The sequence below is a fragment of the Erpetoichthys calabaricus genome, chromosome 5 (assembly GCF_900747795.2).
Source record: "Erpetoichthys calabaricus chromosome 5, fErpCal1.3, whole genome shotgun sequence".
Taxonomy (NCBI): Eukaryota; Metazoa; Chordata; class Cladistia; order Polypteriformes; family Polypteridae; genus Erpetoichthys; species Erpetoichthys calabaricus.
Window position 1 is genome coordinate 13,943,564 of NC_041398.2, and position 16,339 is coordinate 13,959,902.

General features: G+C 42.2%; 2 protein-coding genes across 2 annotated transcripts in view; both read right to left on the reverse strand.

Annotated features, from left to right (window-relative positions):
• LOC114641560 (zona pellucida sperm-binding protein 4-like) overlaps positions 1-16,339 on the reverse strand; it is a 126,638-nt gene that overhangs the window by 105,349 nt on the left and 4,950 nt on the right. The window lies entirely within an intron of this gene.
• Positions 7,219-16,339, reverse strand: part of LOC114641561 (zona pellucida sperm-binding protein 4-like) — a 48,728-nt gene continuing 39,607 nt past the window's right edge. The window contains exon 13 of the mRNA XM_051927468.1: positions 7,219-7,263. Within this exon, the coding sequence (XP_051783428.1) occupies positions 7,230-7,263 (34 nt within the window). The 3' untranslated portion in view covers positions 7,219-7,229. The remainder of the gene's footprint in view (positions 7,264-16,339) is intronic.

Sequence of the window (16,339 nt, forward strand, 5' to 3'; positions counted from 1 at the left end):
AATTTAGTAATATTACAACACATTTGTTCAAAACAACTGAAGAAGAAGTGAAAGAACCTATTACTGTTGATTAAACAAAAATCACAGACGTTTGAACTTTAAAAAAGATTAGCAGTTTTCCTGAGTACAGACTAAGAGTCAGCAGTTTGAAAAAAATGTTGTAAGTTTGTTCTTTCAGCTTTGCGTACATGCTTAATTTTTTATATGGAAGTCTTATTAATAAACAATTAATCGTTAGTTCATTAGTTTAAGTAAGTCATATTAATAATCAATTAATCCATAGCCTATTAATACAAACTAGTAATATACTTATATTGTTAAAATGATTATATAGGTAATGGTTTCCCTCTTTTAACAATCTTAACTTGCAAATATATATATACATATACATTTTCTTAGTATCAGCTGGTTTGCATAATAATATATTTTCCATCCACCCAAATGCACACAGAAAGTAATCATCAAGGCATTTTAGACTTGTTTATCTAAGTATAAAAATTTCATTGCACTAAGGCGTAGTCACGAAATCTCCCCCTCCCTTGGACTAGGTCAAAAGGTCATCAGCCCAAGATTCTTTGTTCAACTATTATTTTATATACTGATTTTAAATTTTTATTATTCCACACATTCAAACTGTGACCAACACATGGCGACTAAACCAAACATCAAACCCTGCATTGTGATCCAAACAGCAGCAGCAAATAAATGTGCCCTAAAATGCCCTAACGTCCTAAGCATTATGTGGGCCATGAAATACACATGGAGTGACATTCTGTAAAAAGACAAGTAGCCAATGATTTAGCACTTTACTCAAAATAAGATACATCCCGGAACAGCAACTAATAACACATACACAAGTTTGCTCATTAAAAAGCTCATATTTCACTTCTGTAACTTTGAAGAAGGTAGTGTAGTACCTGTTCATCATGGACTTTCAAAATGCCAGCCAAAGAATTGGCAATCTTTCCAGTTATGGATGCCTTCTGTCTAAACAAGGTCACCAAGCGTGGGATGTGATGATCAAGCTCTGCAGAGAATATGTTGTGCAGGTTCTGGTTTGTGATCTGCTGGAATTCTGCATATACCTAAGTAAACAGTAATAGAACATCAGGGTGGTCCAGATCTAACTATGCAACTTTTAATGCAATGCAATCAGTGCATAATTAGATCTGGACCACCTTGTACATATCAATTCAAGAGAAATATTATTTACAAGCACTGGAGCGTCATTGAAACAACTGATACACCACTTTACCTCAGACTCTATGCGCAGAGCCTGCCAGAGGTTCTGGTTCTCGTTTTCACTGGTGGGCTGGATTGGATGATGGTCTGTCGTGTCAGGGCAAATGTGGTCTGCATCATCCTTCCAATCAGAGGTACTTTTCTCTCTTTTCTCTTTTGTTATGACATTAATAATTGACAACATTAAACAAAGACTCTGATTTTGAAATGTACAGTTACTTTTAAAATGTAACAACGTAATCAAATTATCAAACCTGTTCACGGGTAGCACTGGCAGCTCTGTGACTCAGCTGAACACGAGTTGATTGTTTTAATGATTTTTAAAACAGTTTTTCCAATATTTTCAACTGCACCTCACTGGAATACATAAAATACTGAAATTAGCTCAGTACACCATTCAATCCATACCTTTAAATACCATTACTGCTGTAATAACCGCACCTTCATTTCAGATCTTAAAAGTACATAAACGGTTAGCAGGATCCACTTCAGTTCGCATTGGAACTTCTCAGAATGCACGCTCTACTTCCAACAAGTATTTAGAAAAAGTAGGAGAAAAAAGAAGAAAAATCAACGAGCTTCCGCGCTTTCAAGAACGACACCTCGCCACTAACATCTAATGCATGTCATTAAGAAGTACCCTGTGAAAGTCACAGCGTGTTGCTGGTAATAAACCACTTATCGATAACCATAAAGAAACTTTGAACAACTAGTTGCATCAGTGTTATAACGTAACTTACGTGATAGCGTTAAAATGGCCGAGTAATTTAGCAAGAGCCAAAAATTAGCGGAGTTTGTTGGCTGTTCATCCACACTTCTTTAGTTTGTCTTTTTTCTACCACAGAAATAACACGGAGCTATTGCAACGACAAAGTTGTCGGATAAAGACGCATTAAGTTTTACACACTGGACTCATACATATCAACAAACTAACAAGACTATGATTATTTTTTAGTTTAGATTATATATTACGATAAGTACTTACTCAGCGTTTTTCTGTCTTTCTATCCCGCGTCGCAGTGGTGGAGGTGCATAGAACAGACGTAACAATGCAGACACATTGTCATAATTTGAGAATTCACAGTGAATGTGACTTTATAATTCTGAATATTAGGTACTTTTTGGGTTTTTTTTGTTCTTTATTTCGCCTTATATAATTTCTTGTATTAGGAATTTGTTAGTTTTCGCATACCCCTTGGGGTCAGAGCGCAGGGTCAGCCATTGTACAGCACCCCTGGAGCAATTACAGGTTAAGGGCCTTGCTCAAGGGTCCAGCAGAGTAGAATCTCTTTTGGCAGTGACAGGGATTCGAACCGGCAACCTTCGGGATACCAGCGCAGATCCTTAGCCTCAGAGCCACCACTCTGCCCCATGCAATACTGTCATACATCATCAAATAAATTAAGTTTACAAAACTCAAAATTATATTGCCAGTAAGAACAACATTAACTTAAGTTACCTGAACTTTTATGAAAGATTTAAGTTTACACACCTTAAGAGAATTAAGTTATTTGGACTGCAGGGTTTACAGTGTATGATATGCCTTATGGACACAGTAGTATTTCAGCAATGATATTAAGTTTATTGGATTAACAGAAAATATGCAATATGCATCATAAAATTACATGCATAAATGTGGGCACCCCAACAGAGATATGACATCAATACTTAGTTGAGCCTCCTTTTGCTAATCTAACAGCCTCTAGACGCTGTCCTCCTATAGCCTTTGAGTGTCTGATTCTGGATGGAGGTTTTGTTGACCATTATTCATACAAAATCTCTCCAGTTCAGTTCAATTTGATTGACAGCCTGCTTCAAATCATCCCATAGATTTTCGATGTTCGATATTCAAGTCAGGGGACTGTGACGGCCATTCCAGAACATTGTACTTCTCCCTCTGCATGAATGCCTTTGTAGATTTCAAACTGTGTTTTGGCTCCTTGTCTTGTTGGAATATCCAACCCCTGCGTAACTTCAACTTTGTGACAGATGCTTGAACATTATCCTGAAGAATTTGTTGATATTTTTTTGTGGACTATCTTAAAGACAGACCTCAGTATGTGCGTCTTGGGAACTGCACGTCTGACATTGTGGTCAGCAACACAGGAGTGCCACAGGGGACTGTACTTTCTCCGGTCCTGTTCAGCCTAGATAGATAGATAGATAGATAGATAGATAGATAGATAGATAGATAGATAGATAGATAGATAGATACTTTATTAATCCCAGGGGGAAATTCACATACTCCAGCAGCAAAAAATATTAAATTAAAGAGTAATAAAAAATGCAGGTAAAAAACAGACAATAACTTGAATAATGTTCAACGTTTACCCCTCTGGTGGAATTGAAGAGTCGCATAGTTTGGGGGAGGAATGATCTTCTCAGTCTGTCTGTGGAGCAGGACAGTGACAGCAGTCTGTCGCTGAAACTGCTCCTCTGTCTGGAGATGACACTGTTTAATGGATGTAGTGGATTCTCCATAATTGATAGGAGCTTGCTGAGTGCCCGTTGCTCTGCTACGGATGTCAAACCGTCCAGCTCTATGCCAACAATAGAGCCTGCCTTCCTCACCAGTTTGTCCAGGCGTGAGGCATCCTTCTTCTTAATGCTGCCTCCCCAGCACACCACTGCGTAGAAGAGGGCACTCGCCACAACCATCTGATAGAACATCTGCAGCATCTTACTGCAGATGTTGAAGGATGCCAGTCTTCTAAGGAAGTACAGGCGGCTCTGTCCTTTCTTGCACAGATAATCAGTATTGGCAGTCCAGTCCAATTTATCGTCCAGCTGCACTCCCAGGTATTTATAGGTCTGCACCCTCTGCACACAGTCACCTCTGATAATCACGGGGTCCATGAGGGGCCTGGGTCTCCTAAAATCCACCACCAGTTCCTTGGTTTTGCTGGTGTTCAGTTGTAGGTGGTTTAAGTCGCACTCGTGCAAGTGCAAAAGTTCGCTGATGACACTGCTATCGTGGGCTGCATCAGGAATGGGCTGGAGGAGGAGTATAGGGACCTAATCAAGGACTTTGTTAAATGGTGCGACTCAAACCACCTACACCTGAACACCAACAAAACCAAAGAGCTGGTGGTGGATTTTAGGAGGTCCAAACCCCTCATGGACCTCGTGATCATCAAAGGTGACTGTGTGCAGATGGTGCAGACTTATAAATATCTGGGAGTGCAGCTGGATGATAAATTAGACTGGACTGCCAATACTGATGCTCTGTGTAAGAAAGGACAGAGCCGGTTATACTTCCTTAGAAGGCTGGCGTCCTTCAGCATCTGCAATAAGATGCTGCAGATGTTCTATCAGACAGTTGTGGCGAGCGCCCTCTTCTATGCAGTGGTGTGCTGGGGAGGCAGCATTAAGAGGAAAGACGCCTCACGCCTGGACAAACTGGTGAGGAAGGCAAGCTCTATTGTTGGCATGGAGCTGGACAGTTTAACATCTGTGGCAGAGCGACGGGCGCTCAGCAGGCTCCTATCAATTATGGAGAATCCACTGCATCCATTAAACAGTGTCATCTCCAGACAGAGGTGCAGCATCAGCGACAGACTGCTGTCACTGTCCTGCTCCACAGACAGATTGAGGAGATCGTTCCTCCCCCAAACTATGCGACTCTTTAATTCCATCCGGGGGGGTAAATGTTAACATTTAACATTATACATAGTTATTGTCTGTTTTTCACCTGCATTATTATCATTCTTTAATTTATTATTTATTGTATCAGTATGCTGCTGCTGAAGAATGTGAATTTCCCATTGGGATTAATAAAGTATCTATTGGGTTGAATTCATCCAACCCTCGACTTTAACAAGGGCCCCAGTCCCTGAACTAGCCACACAGCATGATGGAACCTCCACCAAATTTGACAGGAGGTAGCAGGAGTTTTTCTTGGAATGCGGTGTTCTTCTTCTGCCATGCAAAGTGATTTTTGTTTTGACCAAATAACTCCTTTTTTGTCTCATCGGTCCAAAGCACTTTGTTCCCAAATGAATCTGGCTTGTCTAAATGAGCATTGGCATACAACAAGCGACTGTTTGTGGAGCGAGTGCAGAAAGGGCTTCTTTCTCATCACCCTGCCATACAGATGTTCTTTGTGCAAATTGAATTGTAGAACGATGTACAGATACACCATCTGCAGCATGATGTTCTTGCAGGTCTTTGGAGGTGATCTGTGGGTTGTCTGTCACCATTCTCACAATCCTGCGCATATGCCGCTCCTGTATTTTTCTTGGCCTGCCAGACCTGCTGTGTTTAACATCAACTGTGCCTGTGGCCTTCCATTTCCCGATTCCATTCCTTACAGTTGAAACTGACAGTTTAAACCTGAGATAGCTTTTTGTGACCTTCCCCTAAACCAGGAGACTCAATCTTTGTTTTCAGATCTTTGGAGAGTTGCTTTGAGGACCCAATGCTGTCTGTCACTCTTCAGAGGAGAGTCAAAGGGAAGGAAGCACAACTTGCAATGGCCCACCTTAAATACCTTTATATCTCATGATGGGACACACCTGTCTATGAAGTTCAAAACTTAATGCACTCATCAGCCAATTTGGTGTTGTAAGTAATCAGCATTGAGCAGTGATAGGCATTCAAATCAGCACAATGACAAGGGGACCCACATTTGTGCACAGCCAGTATTTCACATTTGATATAATTTCATACAACTAAATACTGCGTCACTAAAAATCTGGAACACCCCACAGTACTCCTAGGAAAAGAAAGACAGACCACTGTTCTTTTTATTGAAAGGAGAGTCAATTATGCAGGCTGAGAGGGGTTCCAAATTTTTTTCATAGGACTGTATCCAATACTAAAGGAAGCAAATGTAGTGCCGTAAAAGTGGTGTAACACCACCCAACGGAGAAGGGCACAACAGCAGATTTCCCACTCCATTTTGAATCTGGACAAACTGTGTGGCACAGGCCATCACTCCCTCCAGCAGAGATGTGACAAGACCACCGCTTGATCCAGATGTGCTGCACATGGTCAGGTCTTTTCAATGAGTTAATATGGCACAGAGTGAATCTGGAAGTCGGAGACCTTTGCAACACAGCCACTGAAGGACAGTCTCATCTGTCACCATCTTGGGGACAATGAGTTGAAATGAGGGTGTACTGAATAGACTGGGGCATGGACAATGAGGTCAATTTGTGACAGATGTTGCAGAGGGTCCTTCACATGATCTACAAGTCTGTTTATATGGAAACCTGTGTGATGAGCAGCTCTACTGGTCATTCCCACCAGAGGATCACATCAGCAGAGTACTGGTAAAGAAAACTAAGGAACTGAAGGATAGGACATGGCAAGATAGAGAGAAAAAGGCCCAGCACTGAGACAACACTATGCTTGCCTAACTTAGAATATCCACAGTTATGGTGGATTTCACAATAGCACACATCCACTATCTCATGGGGGGGGCAGCACACCCCCCAAAAAGCATAAAATTGGATTAAACCAACCGAACCAGTTACACCAGGGAGTTATAAACATGCAGCATTAAGAGTAGCAACGCAGCTAAAGGTGGTAGCACGAAACTGAAGGTTTTAGACATGAAATTTACTGCCATGTGTCACCTTTTCAGTCCGAAGTGATGCCGAGCAAAATTGAACGGCCATGAAATCAGATAAATTTGGGTCAAAGTGCAGATTGGGGTGTAATTGGGCATTTTGTGCTTCTGCCCCATGTTTAAAACTCCATTCATCTTACAAAGACAACCTGTACCAGCATCTTATACAGTAACATTGAAAAGTAGGCATCAAAAGGGTGCCCACAGAGACCTGTGGGTTTGAGTTCAGGATTGTGGCACCAGTCCAATTAAATTGGTAGTGTCAAAAGCACAGCAAGATTGTGTGGGTTGCTTGGCAGGAGATATGCAGGTCACCATGCATAACCCATTTCTTAAATCAAACCACCACATCCATGTAGGGTTCTGTTCATTAATTAACCAGTCAAAAACTGCAAGTTTCATTAAAGAGCTTTTATTAAAATTTCAGATTCACATTTTGCCAGTTCAGCCTCCTCACAGCAACTACAGACAACACCAGCACAATCATCAACATGGAAGCTGCAGCTCCCAGCACCAGGGATCCAGTGGGAAAAGGGGCTGTGGGAGGAAGACAAATGAGATTCTCTCCAAACCACAATGAAAGATGAAGACAAAAGGATCAGCCAAGCCTACAAGCAGAACTTAGGCCTACTCCAGGAGGAGAATCAAGATGGTTACCTTTCTGCTCCAGTCTGGAGGTGTGCACCTGGTCAGCCTCTAGGACCACAGGACCACTGTGAAGGAGCACATTCTTCTTGGAATAAGCAATTTGTGCAAACTTCTGTGCAGCCCTGCCAGATCCTGAAAGCAGAGATGCAAGGTTTAGATCAAATAAGCCATTTGGTTGTTTAATGGCCCACCCCATTTTACCCACACTGCTATCTCGGTGCATGTTTTACAAAGCACTGCATCAGCCACCACAGCAAAGCCAAACCACAGGCTACTCACTTCTTGCAGAGCAGCTCTGAGTACAGGGGTCTGTGGCAGAGGGATAGCAGGCAGCAGCAACACAGTAGATGAAGATCTACAGAGAACAAAGATGAGATGCTTTGTCAGGGACTACAGATTCTACACTAAAGTTGGAGAATCTTATGTGACACTACAAGAGCTTCAAAGCAGCAGATGCACAATTAAACACTCGGCAAGTAAACCCACCTTTTCAGCCAAGGCTTGCTGAGTGACAGGATCCACAAAAGCAAACATCTCAAACACAAATCTCTTGTAATGACTTGGGTAGGCCACTCCAGATGTGCTGTCCACAGTCACCAAACTAGTCAAATAGTTGTCCCCTGTGTATGGGCACCTGGGACAAGCAGACCCCCCCCAGTTAGCATTGAACAGCCAACCCCCCCCCCCCCCAACACACACACGGGGCACCTACCCATTCACCAGAAGGCTCCACTGGGGCTGGCTGGAAGCAGAAGGTCCTGGGGTGACCCAGCAGTCCCCAAGACTGAGAACAAGGTTAGGGTCAGTCCTGTTCACGATGTGCACTTCCACAGCCACAGGATCCCTCAGAGTTTTGGTCACTGGGTAGTCAGCATCCACATAGTAGGAGCCATAGGACAAATCTGGGCATAGAAAGGAGGCAGGCATTACATAGCAGTCACCCTAATCACCAAAAATTCTAACCTGCAAGATTGCCTTCTAGTCACCCTGGGAATGAAACCCCACAGGGACCTGACCCCCACCCCCAGAGTACCTGTTGCAATGACCAATTCCAGGTCAAATGGCCCTTGCTCTACTACTGGAAGTGGTGGTGCCACAGTAAACACCTCAGCCTCCACTTGCACATCCTGGCTTCCCGAGTAGGTGCACTGGAACAACAACCTGAGGAGAGAAACACCACATCATAGCAGGTAGAGCACATTTAGGGTTAGAGGAAGCAGGTTCAGAAGCCTTACTTGTAGACACTATCCCTGGTGATGGAGCCCTGTGGACCACTGCTCACAGTGATGGCAGCAGACATGGTGTTCTGGTAGGTCACATGGCCACCAGCCAGCTGAAACAGGGACAATCATTGCTTAACTCTACATATTGGGGGTCAGACCCCCCAACCTACTAGCATCCCCTATTCTCAGGATTCTAAAAAAAACTAGGATAGCATGAAGGTATTTAATGTGGGTTGAAGGTGAGATGGTGTGTGCTTTTAAAGACTAAATGAACAATGTTGGCCAAGTGGTTAGAAGAGTCTCACCTGAACTGTGCTGCCACAGGCACTGACTGGAAACTGGTACATGACAAAGCTGGGCAAGCTGGTCACAGGACTACAACTGCTGTCCACCAAGTGGATGGACCCAAGATCCAGGGGAGGAAGGGTCACATTCTCAGACACCACCACAACAAACTGACCAGCCAGGTTGCACTGCACAGTCACTGGTCAAAGCAAACACAAGCATGAATATCCAGTAGCAGCCACCTTTGTTCACTCGCACCCCCCTAACCACTCACCATCATTGGCATAGTAGCATGGACTGGTGCTGCTGCTTGAATCATAGCAACAGTTGTTGGCTTCACAGTCTGCTTGACTGATGGAAGACCCTCCACAAGGGAGCTTCTCACTGGATGTAACTGCACATTTCTCAGAAACAGTCACAGATCGGCGGGCTGCGATGGTCATAAAGCACATTTAGAAGATGGAGACACACACTCCGGGTGCCAACCAATAAGAAGCATACCTGGTTTATGGCATGTGAACATCTTCAAATTAAAGGGACGTCCAATGGCAATGACCACGTCATACTGGGAACGCTAAAGAGAATAGAGGCTCAAACCTCAGTACAAGATACCGCAGCCGAGTTATAAACTGCAACACGAAAGCGTCGGCGCTACTCACCTGCTCAACCACGTAACCATACCGGGAAGAAAAGGGCACCGTTAGTGTGGTGCGGCCAGACTTCACACGGAGGACGATTCCTGGGAGATCTTTGGTCACTTTTACCAGTCCGTTAATCGCCTCTGAAAACCAGAAATTAAAGTGGACGTCATTTACTGAAAGACGCAGGCGCCGACTCTGCCCAGTATTCAAGGACAAGCCGCACTCACTCTGGATATAAACGGTCGGATAGCCTTCAAATGACAGCGTCATCGCATCGTCCTCGTCACATTTCTTAATCACATCTCCTGACGCCGCAAACACAAATTGCGCGCCAGACACGCACAGCCAGAAAAGACACCAATAACCCAAACGCGCCATGCTGTGACTGCGCCAAACAGGTACAGGACATGACCTTGAGAGCGCGCGCGGGTTTAAATTATCGGCGGCGGCGCACGTGACTCGTTAGTGAGAAGGCGAGAGAATAGAGCGCGGGAAATCAACGGCACTCCACCTGCTCGTGTGGCTTTATTGAGCAATCAGCACGTCACGGCATCGGACTGATCCGTCCAATCGAAGACCGCGTAGAAGTGACCCTCTGTGGGGCGATGTGTCTGTTAATTTATTTAAGTCATTCCCAAGCCGTCTTTTCTTACACAGCCCCTCTTTAGAAATACACGTAGTTGTCACTTTTCTCGTCTATTCTTCTTCCTTGATGTTTACTGATTTCATGCATAATTAAGAGAAGGTGGGCCAGGATGAGGGTCTTTACAAAAATACGACATGTTTCTTATAACATTTGTGTGAATGCTTTTTTTTTATAATTGAAATTCACCGATGAAATAAAGTGGGAAACACAATACCTCCTTATAGCGAGTTTGGAGATGACAAAGTATTGTGCCCTATACTTTTTCAAGAACATTTATTTATTTATTAATTACAGTACTGTCTTTTTTTCTTCAATTTATAGCAGTCACTCTTGGCACTTGCTTAGAAGGGAACTTGGAGTATCAGATGGACTTTGTGTGAATTATCATCTTTAATCAACATGCAATTTTTAGGAAGGGTTAGTGTAGAAATTAGGTCAGGATGCCCACCTGACAATGATAGACAAAGCAGACGAGATCAGCTCACAGAGGTAAAACGTGCACTGCTGGTAGATTCTGGAACACGAGAATCAGCTTTGAATTTACGGAGTTGGTGTTTTAAAAATTAACTGTAAGCCGATGTCGCATACGCTTTGTCGAGGTGTATCTCGTCGTTGCACAATGTCCGATCACACAACTGAAAATCTCAGCCCATTTCACGTTTACCGACTGAGCGCCGATCTTGCAGCACCGTGGCGCTCGCCCCTTTTTTCTGACAGCCAACAGCGTGCCGCCTGACGGAGATGGCGCTCTGTGAAGGGTTCATAGCTGTGGGGTGCGTTCAGCCCGAGTCTCTGACCCTTTTTCCCCTTTTCCATTTGATTTTAGTGCATACAAAATGATACATCAGACAGACCAACTTCTCTTTTGTCCACGATGCTCTAAACACGCGTGTTCCTTATTCCTCGCCACATTCAATGCATTGCCTTTAAACGCTCATTGGTTTTCAACTCTTGCACGCAATGAGCCCCGTCCCTCCGATCAAAGAGACCATCAGACCCGTTTGATTTCATCCTAGCCAGTCACACAGTAGTTGGTCTCAGTCTGTGGGGATGTCACATTAGATGCTCGACTTCCTTCAAGTAGCAAAGATGATGTAAATGAAGGTAACAACTGAAAAAGCCGTCGAATGTAACATGAGTTGTGCGCGCTTTGGGGGTGAAGAACCATTAAAAACAACACGGGTGTGTTTCGCGTATCATTCTCTGTCTACTAAGCATGAGGAATATTTGAGTTTTATGAGTGATTCTCAAAGCGCTTTGCTATGTGACATTAAACAAACGACATCTCTGTTGGCCTCCTCAGCGCAGCGCACAGGGTGGATCTGTTAATGAAACTAATGAAGCTTAAGCTGTAGATTATTACGCAATGTTAAACAAGAGGCCCCACATTGTTTAATAATTTTGGGTATCTACTGTATGAGATTTTTATAAATTAATAATATTAATAATAGAGTGTAATTCAGCACAGCAATTTTAATCAAAGTCTGAGAAGTAGCGGTTACATTAAAAAAAAATGTGGTCTGTTTTCAAACAAACACAATGAAGCTGGAGCGCAGACGGAGAACAACAACGCTACATGTCTTTCAAATTGCATGGACAGAGAGTGTTAATAAATATAAAAAAGCTCTCTTTAAAGCTCGCTCAGAATACTATTCTACATTAATAGATAACAATAATAAAAATCCTTGAGTACTGTTTAGAACAGTGGCTAAACTGAAATTCAGAGGAACAGCGCAAAATACCAATGGATATTAGCAGTACAGACTTTATTAACTTCTTCAATGAGAAAATTAAAAATATAAGATCCCAGATCTCTGCATCACAGTACAAACCAAATACTAGCTTAGCAGACCCTGTCTCACATTGCACTCAGCAGGTTAGTAATTTTAATCCTGTAACTGAGCAGGAAGTCTTAAGTTTAATTTCTAAAATGAAGCCCACTACTTGTTCCCTAGATCCAGTGCCAACCAAACTAGTAAAAAGTGCAATGGATGTTCTTGCAGCGCCTATTCTAAACATTATCAGTAGTTCATTATTCCATGGCACAGTACCTGATACACTAAAAGTGTCACTCATTAAACCATTACTTAAAAAGTCAGACCTACACCCACACATACTAAATAATTATAGGCCTATTTCAAATTTACCGTTTCTCTCTAAAATACTAGAAAAAGTAGTCGCCAATCAGCTTCAGTCACACCTTACACATCACAATTTATTTGAGAAATTCCAGCCTGGTTTTCGCAATGGTCATAGTACAGAAAGGGCACTAACACGGGTTGTAAACGGCATTCTGAAATCCTCCTATGAAGGAAAATCCACTGTAATTAGGTTGTTGGACTTAAGTGTGGCATGTGACACCATCGACCATTCTATTTTACTACACAGGCTAGAAAATGATGTTGGGCTTACAGGCACCGTGCTCGCTTGGTTTAGTTCTTACTTATCAAATCGATTCCAATATGTACAGAAATGTGCTGTCAGGACTCCATCATTATACACAGAAGTTCAATATGGTGTCCCGCAGGGCTCAGTACTGGGACCTTTACTGTTTTCACTGTACATGCTTCCACTGGGATCTCTCATTAGGAAGCATCATGTTAATTTTCACTCATATGCAGATGACACCCAGTTATACCTCTCATTTAAATCAGATGAAGTTTCTCTGATGTTGTCTTTAATTAGTTGCATTAGCAAATTAAACGAGTGCATGAATGAGAACTACTTGTCTTTAAATACAGATAAAACAGAGATGTTAATTATTGGAGGAAATGACGCTGATCATAACCATATTTTGTCATCATTTAACTCATTTGGAATCCCAATTAATTTTACTGAATCAGCCCGCAATCTCGGAGTTATCTTTGACTCTAGCAGGTCATTAAAAGCGCATACTACAAAGTTGTCCAATCATGTTCCTTCCATCTTAAAAATGTTAGGAAATTAAGGCGCTTTCTAAATAAACAGGATTCTGAGAAATTAATTCATGCATTTATCTCTAGTAGGACTGACTACTGCAATGCGGTGTTCACTGGATGTTCAAACTGTTCTTTACTCAGCCTCCAGTTAATCCAAAATGTGGCTGCAAGAATTATTACAAGAACAAGAAAATACGAACACATAACTCCAGTTCTTAAATCCTTACACTGGCTCCCGGTTAAGTTTAGGGCAGATTTCAAAATCCTTCTTTTAACATATAAAGCATTAAATGGCCGAGGTCCGGCTTACTTGTCTGAACTTATCATGACTTACAAACCTGAGCGCACATTAAGATCTCAAGATGCCGGTCTGCTTATGATTCCAAGGATTAATAAAAATAACAGTGGGAGGTCGAGCTTTTAGTTACAGGGCCCCTAAACTGTGGACTGGTCTGCCTGCTACTATAAGAGATGCCCCTTCGGTCTCAGCTTTTAAATCCCGGCTGAAGACTCACTACTTCAGTTTAGCACACCCTGACTAGAGCTGCTGATTAACTGTACAGACTGCATTTCTGTTGTTAGTCATTAGCACTAAAACATAAGTAACATGACAGTTATAATTGGATACTAACCCTCACCTATTCTGTTTCTCTTCTCGGTATTCAAATGTGGCACTTGGTGCCCATTGCCCACCTGCCAAGTTGTTTTGCCTGCCTAAGGTAAAGTCATCCCAGATGGAGGATTGCAGGAATTGTGAGAAAGAGGGGTCCTTTCATCGGAAGAGCTGGCCCAACACTTTTTCAGCCATGGAATGGCCAAATGGGGGAGGCAACTTGATGGATTAGGTCTCCAGGGGCCTCATGTATCAACGGTGCGTACTCACAGAAATGTTGTGTACGAACGTTTCCACACTCAAATCGCGATGTATAAAACCTAAACTTGGCGTAAAGCCACGCACATTTCCACGGTACCTCATACCCTGGCGTACGCAATTTCTCCGCTCAGTTTTGCAGACTGGCGGCACCCAGCGTCAAAGCAGTGCTACTGTTCCTGTGTGGTCACCGTTTCTTTCTTAGCTCCACATTCCTGACGCAGCTTTATAAATACACTGACATTAACTGCATATTGTTTATTAGTGTAATGCATCTGATTGTAATTAACCTGTAACAATATAATGGTCCAGGGAATAGCCATAGTATTCCAAATACCATAACTGCTTTAGCGTTGTTACTCTCACTGCATCTTGTTCTTCTTTTTGCTGCTCCCATTAGGTGTTGCCACTGCGGATCATCTTTTTCCATATTACTCTCACTGCACCACTCGGAGTGTTTATATCACTGTATCTGAGTGGGGAATCACAGCAGCAGCTGATCGGAAAGAGAATTATCGGTATACAGTTTCAAGTACACACTACATCAACCACGGCAAAATGCGTCAAAGCCATTCCTGTACGGACCTCGCATTTCAGAAACAGTTTCATCCTAAGAACTATAAATGCACTCAATCAGTCCATCAAGTGCTCCTTGTAGAACTGTTTGTACTTATAAGTACAATCACCTCACTGTAAACTTAGTTATAATATTGCACAACCTGCGTCACTTTATAAAGCGCGTATGATGACGATATCATTTTTAAGATGAAATGCAGCAAAATATGTTGCTTATAGTATACAGATAAAATTTTAACTTCAATTAAATAATCTGTATTGTTAATAATTAAACATGTGAGGACACGGTGCCGCAGCGCTAGCTAGTTCATGGATAGCTCCTACCTTGTGCTGTATTATTGCTGGTGCTGACGTGACACTGGAAGGATAGACAGATAGAATAATTAAACATGTACTATGAAGATATTTCAATGTTCCTTAAAAGTTTTGAAGAATCTGCGTTCTAAGCTTACAGATGGCTTAACGTCTATTACAGAGCTGATTGTGTGGCGATTGGAGAAAGAAAAGTATGGACAGGAATTGGAGGTTAGTACGTTTGAAAGAGACAGTACTTCTGTAATAAATTATTTCATTGAAGGTTGCACATGGCGCAGCAAGCCTCTTGCGTGAGATATGAACAATCACTGTGCCACCGTGTTCCCATGTTTAATAACATGCTTTGATTCCTATCATCATGAAAATGATATCACGTATACATCTCAGTATTTTAATTATTCAGAGAGCTGTAATATCACGAATGTAATGGATTCTGTGTCCTGTCGGAGAAAGAGAAAGAACGGAAGCACGTAGTGATTCACACACATAGAGCACATAGAAGATCAAACACAGAACAAAGCATTTAACATGCTACTTGAGAAACTAGTAAAATAAACGATTTTAAGATGAAGTTTATGATGTTCTACTTTAATCACATAGTTTATTTTGTCATTAAAGTGGAAATTGAGATTAAAGTTGACATTTTGTGCGTTTTTCCCACTGTGTGCCTATTTTTTTTTGTCTGTACCCTAATACTCTTTCATATGACACTTAGACGGTGGGCTACGACTTGCCTTTTCACACCTACTTTGATATGTGATTTTTTTATTTCGGGCACTGTGCGACTTTGTGAACTTGATCTTTCGAGTTTCTCTGACACTCTGTCACTCGATCAACTTTCTTTTGTTGATTATATCACTGTTTAAACCAACAAATAGTATGTTTTTCCTTTGCCTCCACTTGGTATTCGCTGAAATTCTTATATTTCCTCCCGTGCTTTTCCCATTGCCTTTTCACAGAAGGCTATTTATATTGATTTGCATATTCAAAGAGGCGTAATGCTGGGAGGAGTTGGGGCGGGACAGAAGGCGCGTGCACGTGCGTTACTTTTCACGCTGATCGGGATTTATGTAGTGGAAGAACGTGAAAGTTTGCGTGCGCACAGATTCCTGCATCTGAATTTTTCTGTACATACGCACATTCCCGCTTTTGTGCTTACGCCATGTTATAGTGTGAGTTCTACACACGGCGTTATACATGAGGCCCCAGGAGTCTAAAATTATCCAAATCTTGTGATATCACCTACTGTTAAATTCTGCTCCATACCTCTAAATTATTTGAGGATTTGTTCTGTATATTATATTGTATTAACCCCCTTCTTTTGACACCCACTGCACACCCAACGTACCTGGAAAGGGGTCTCTCTTTGAACTGCCTTTCCCAAGGTTTCTTCCATTTTTCT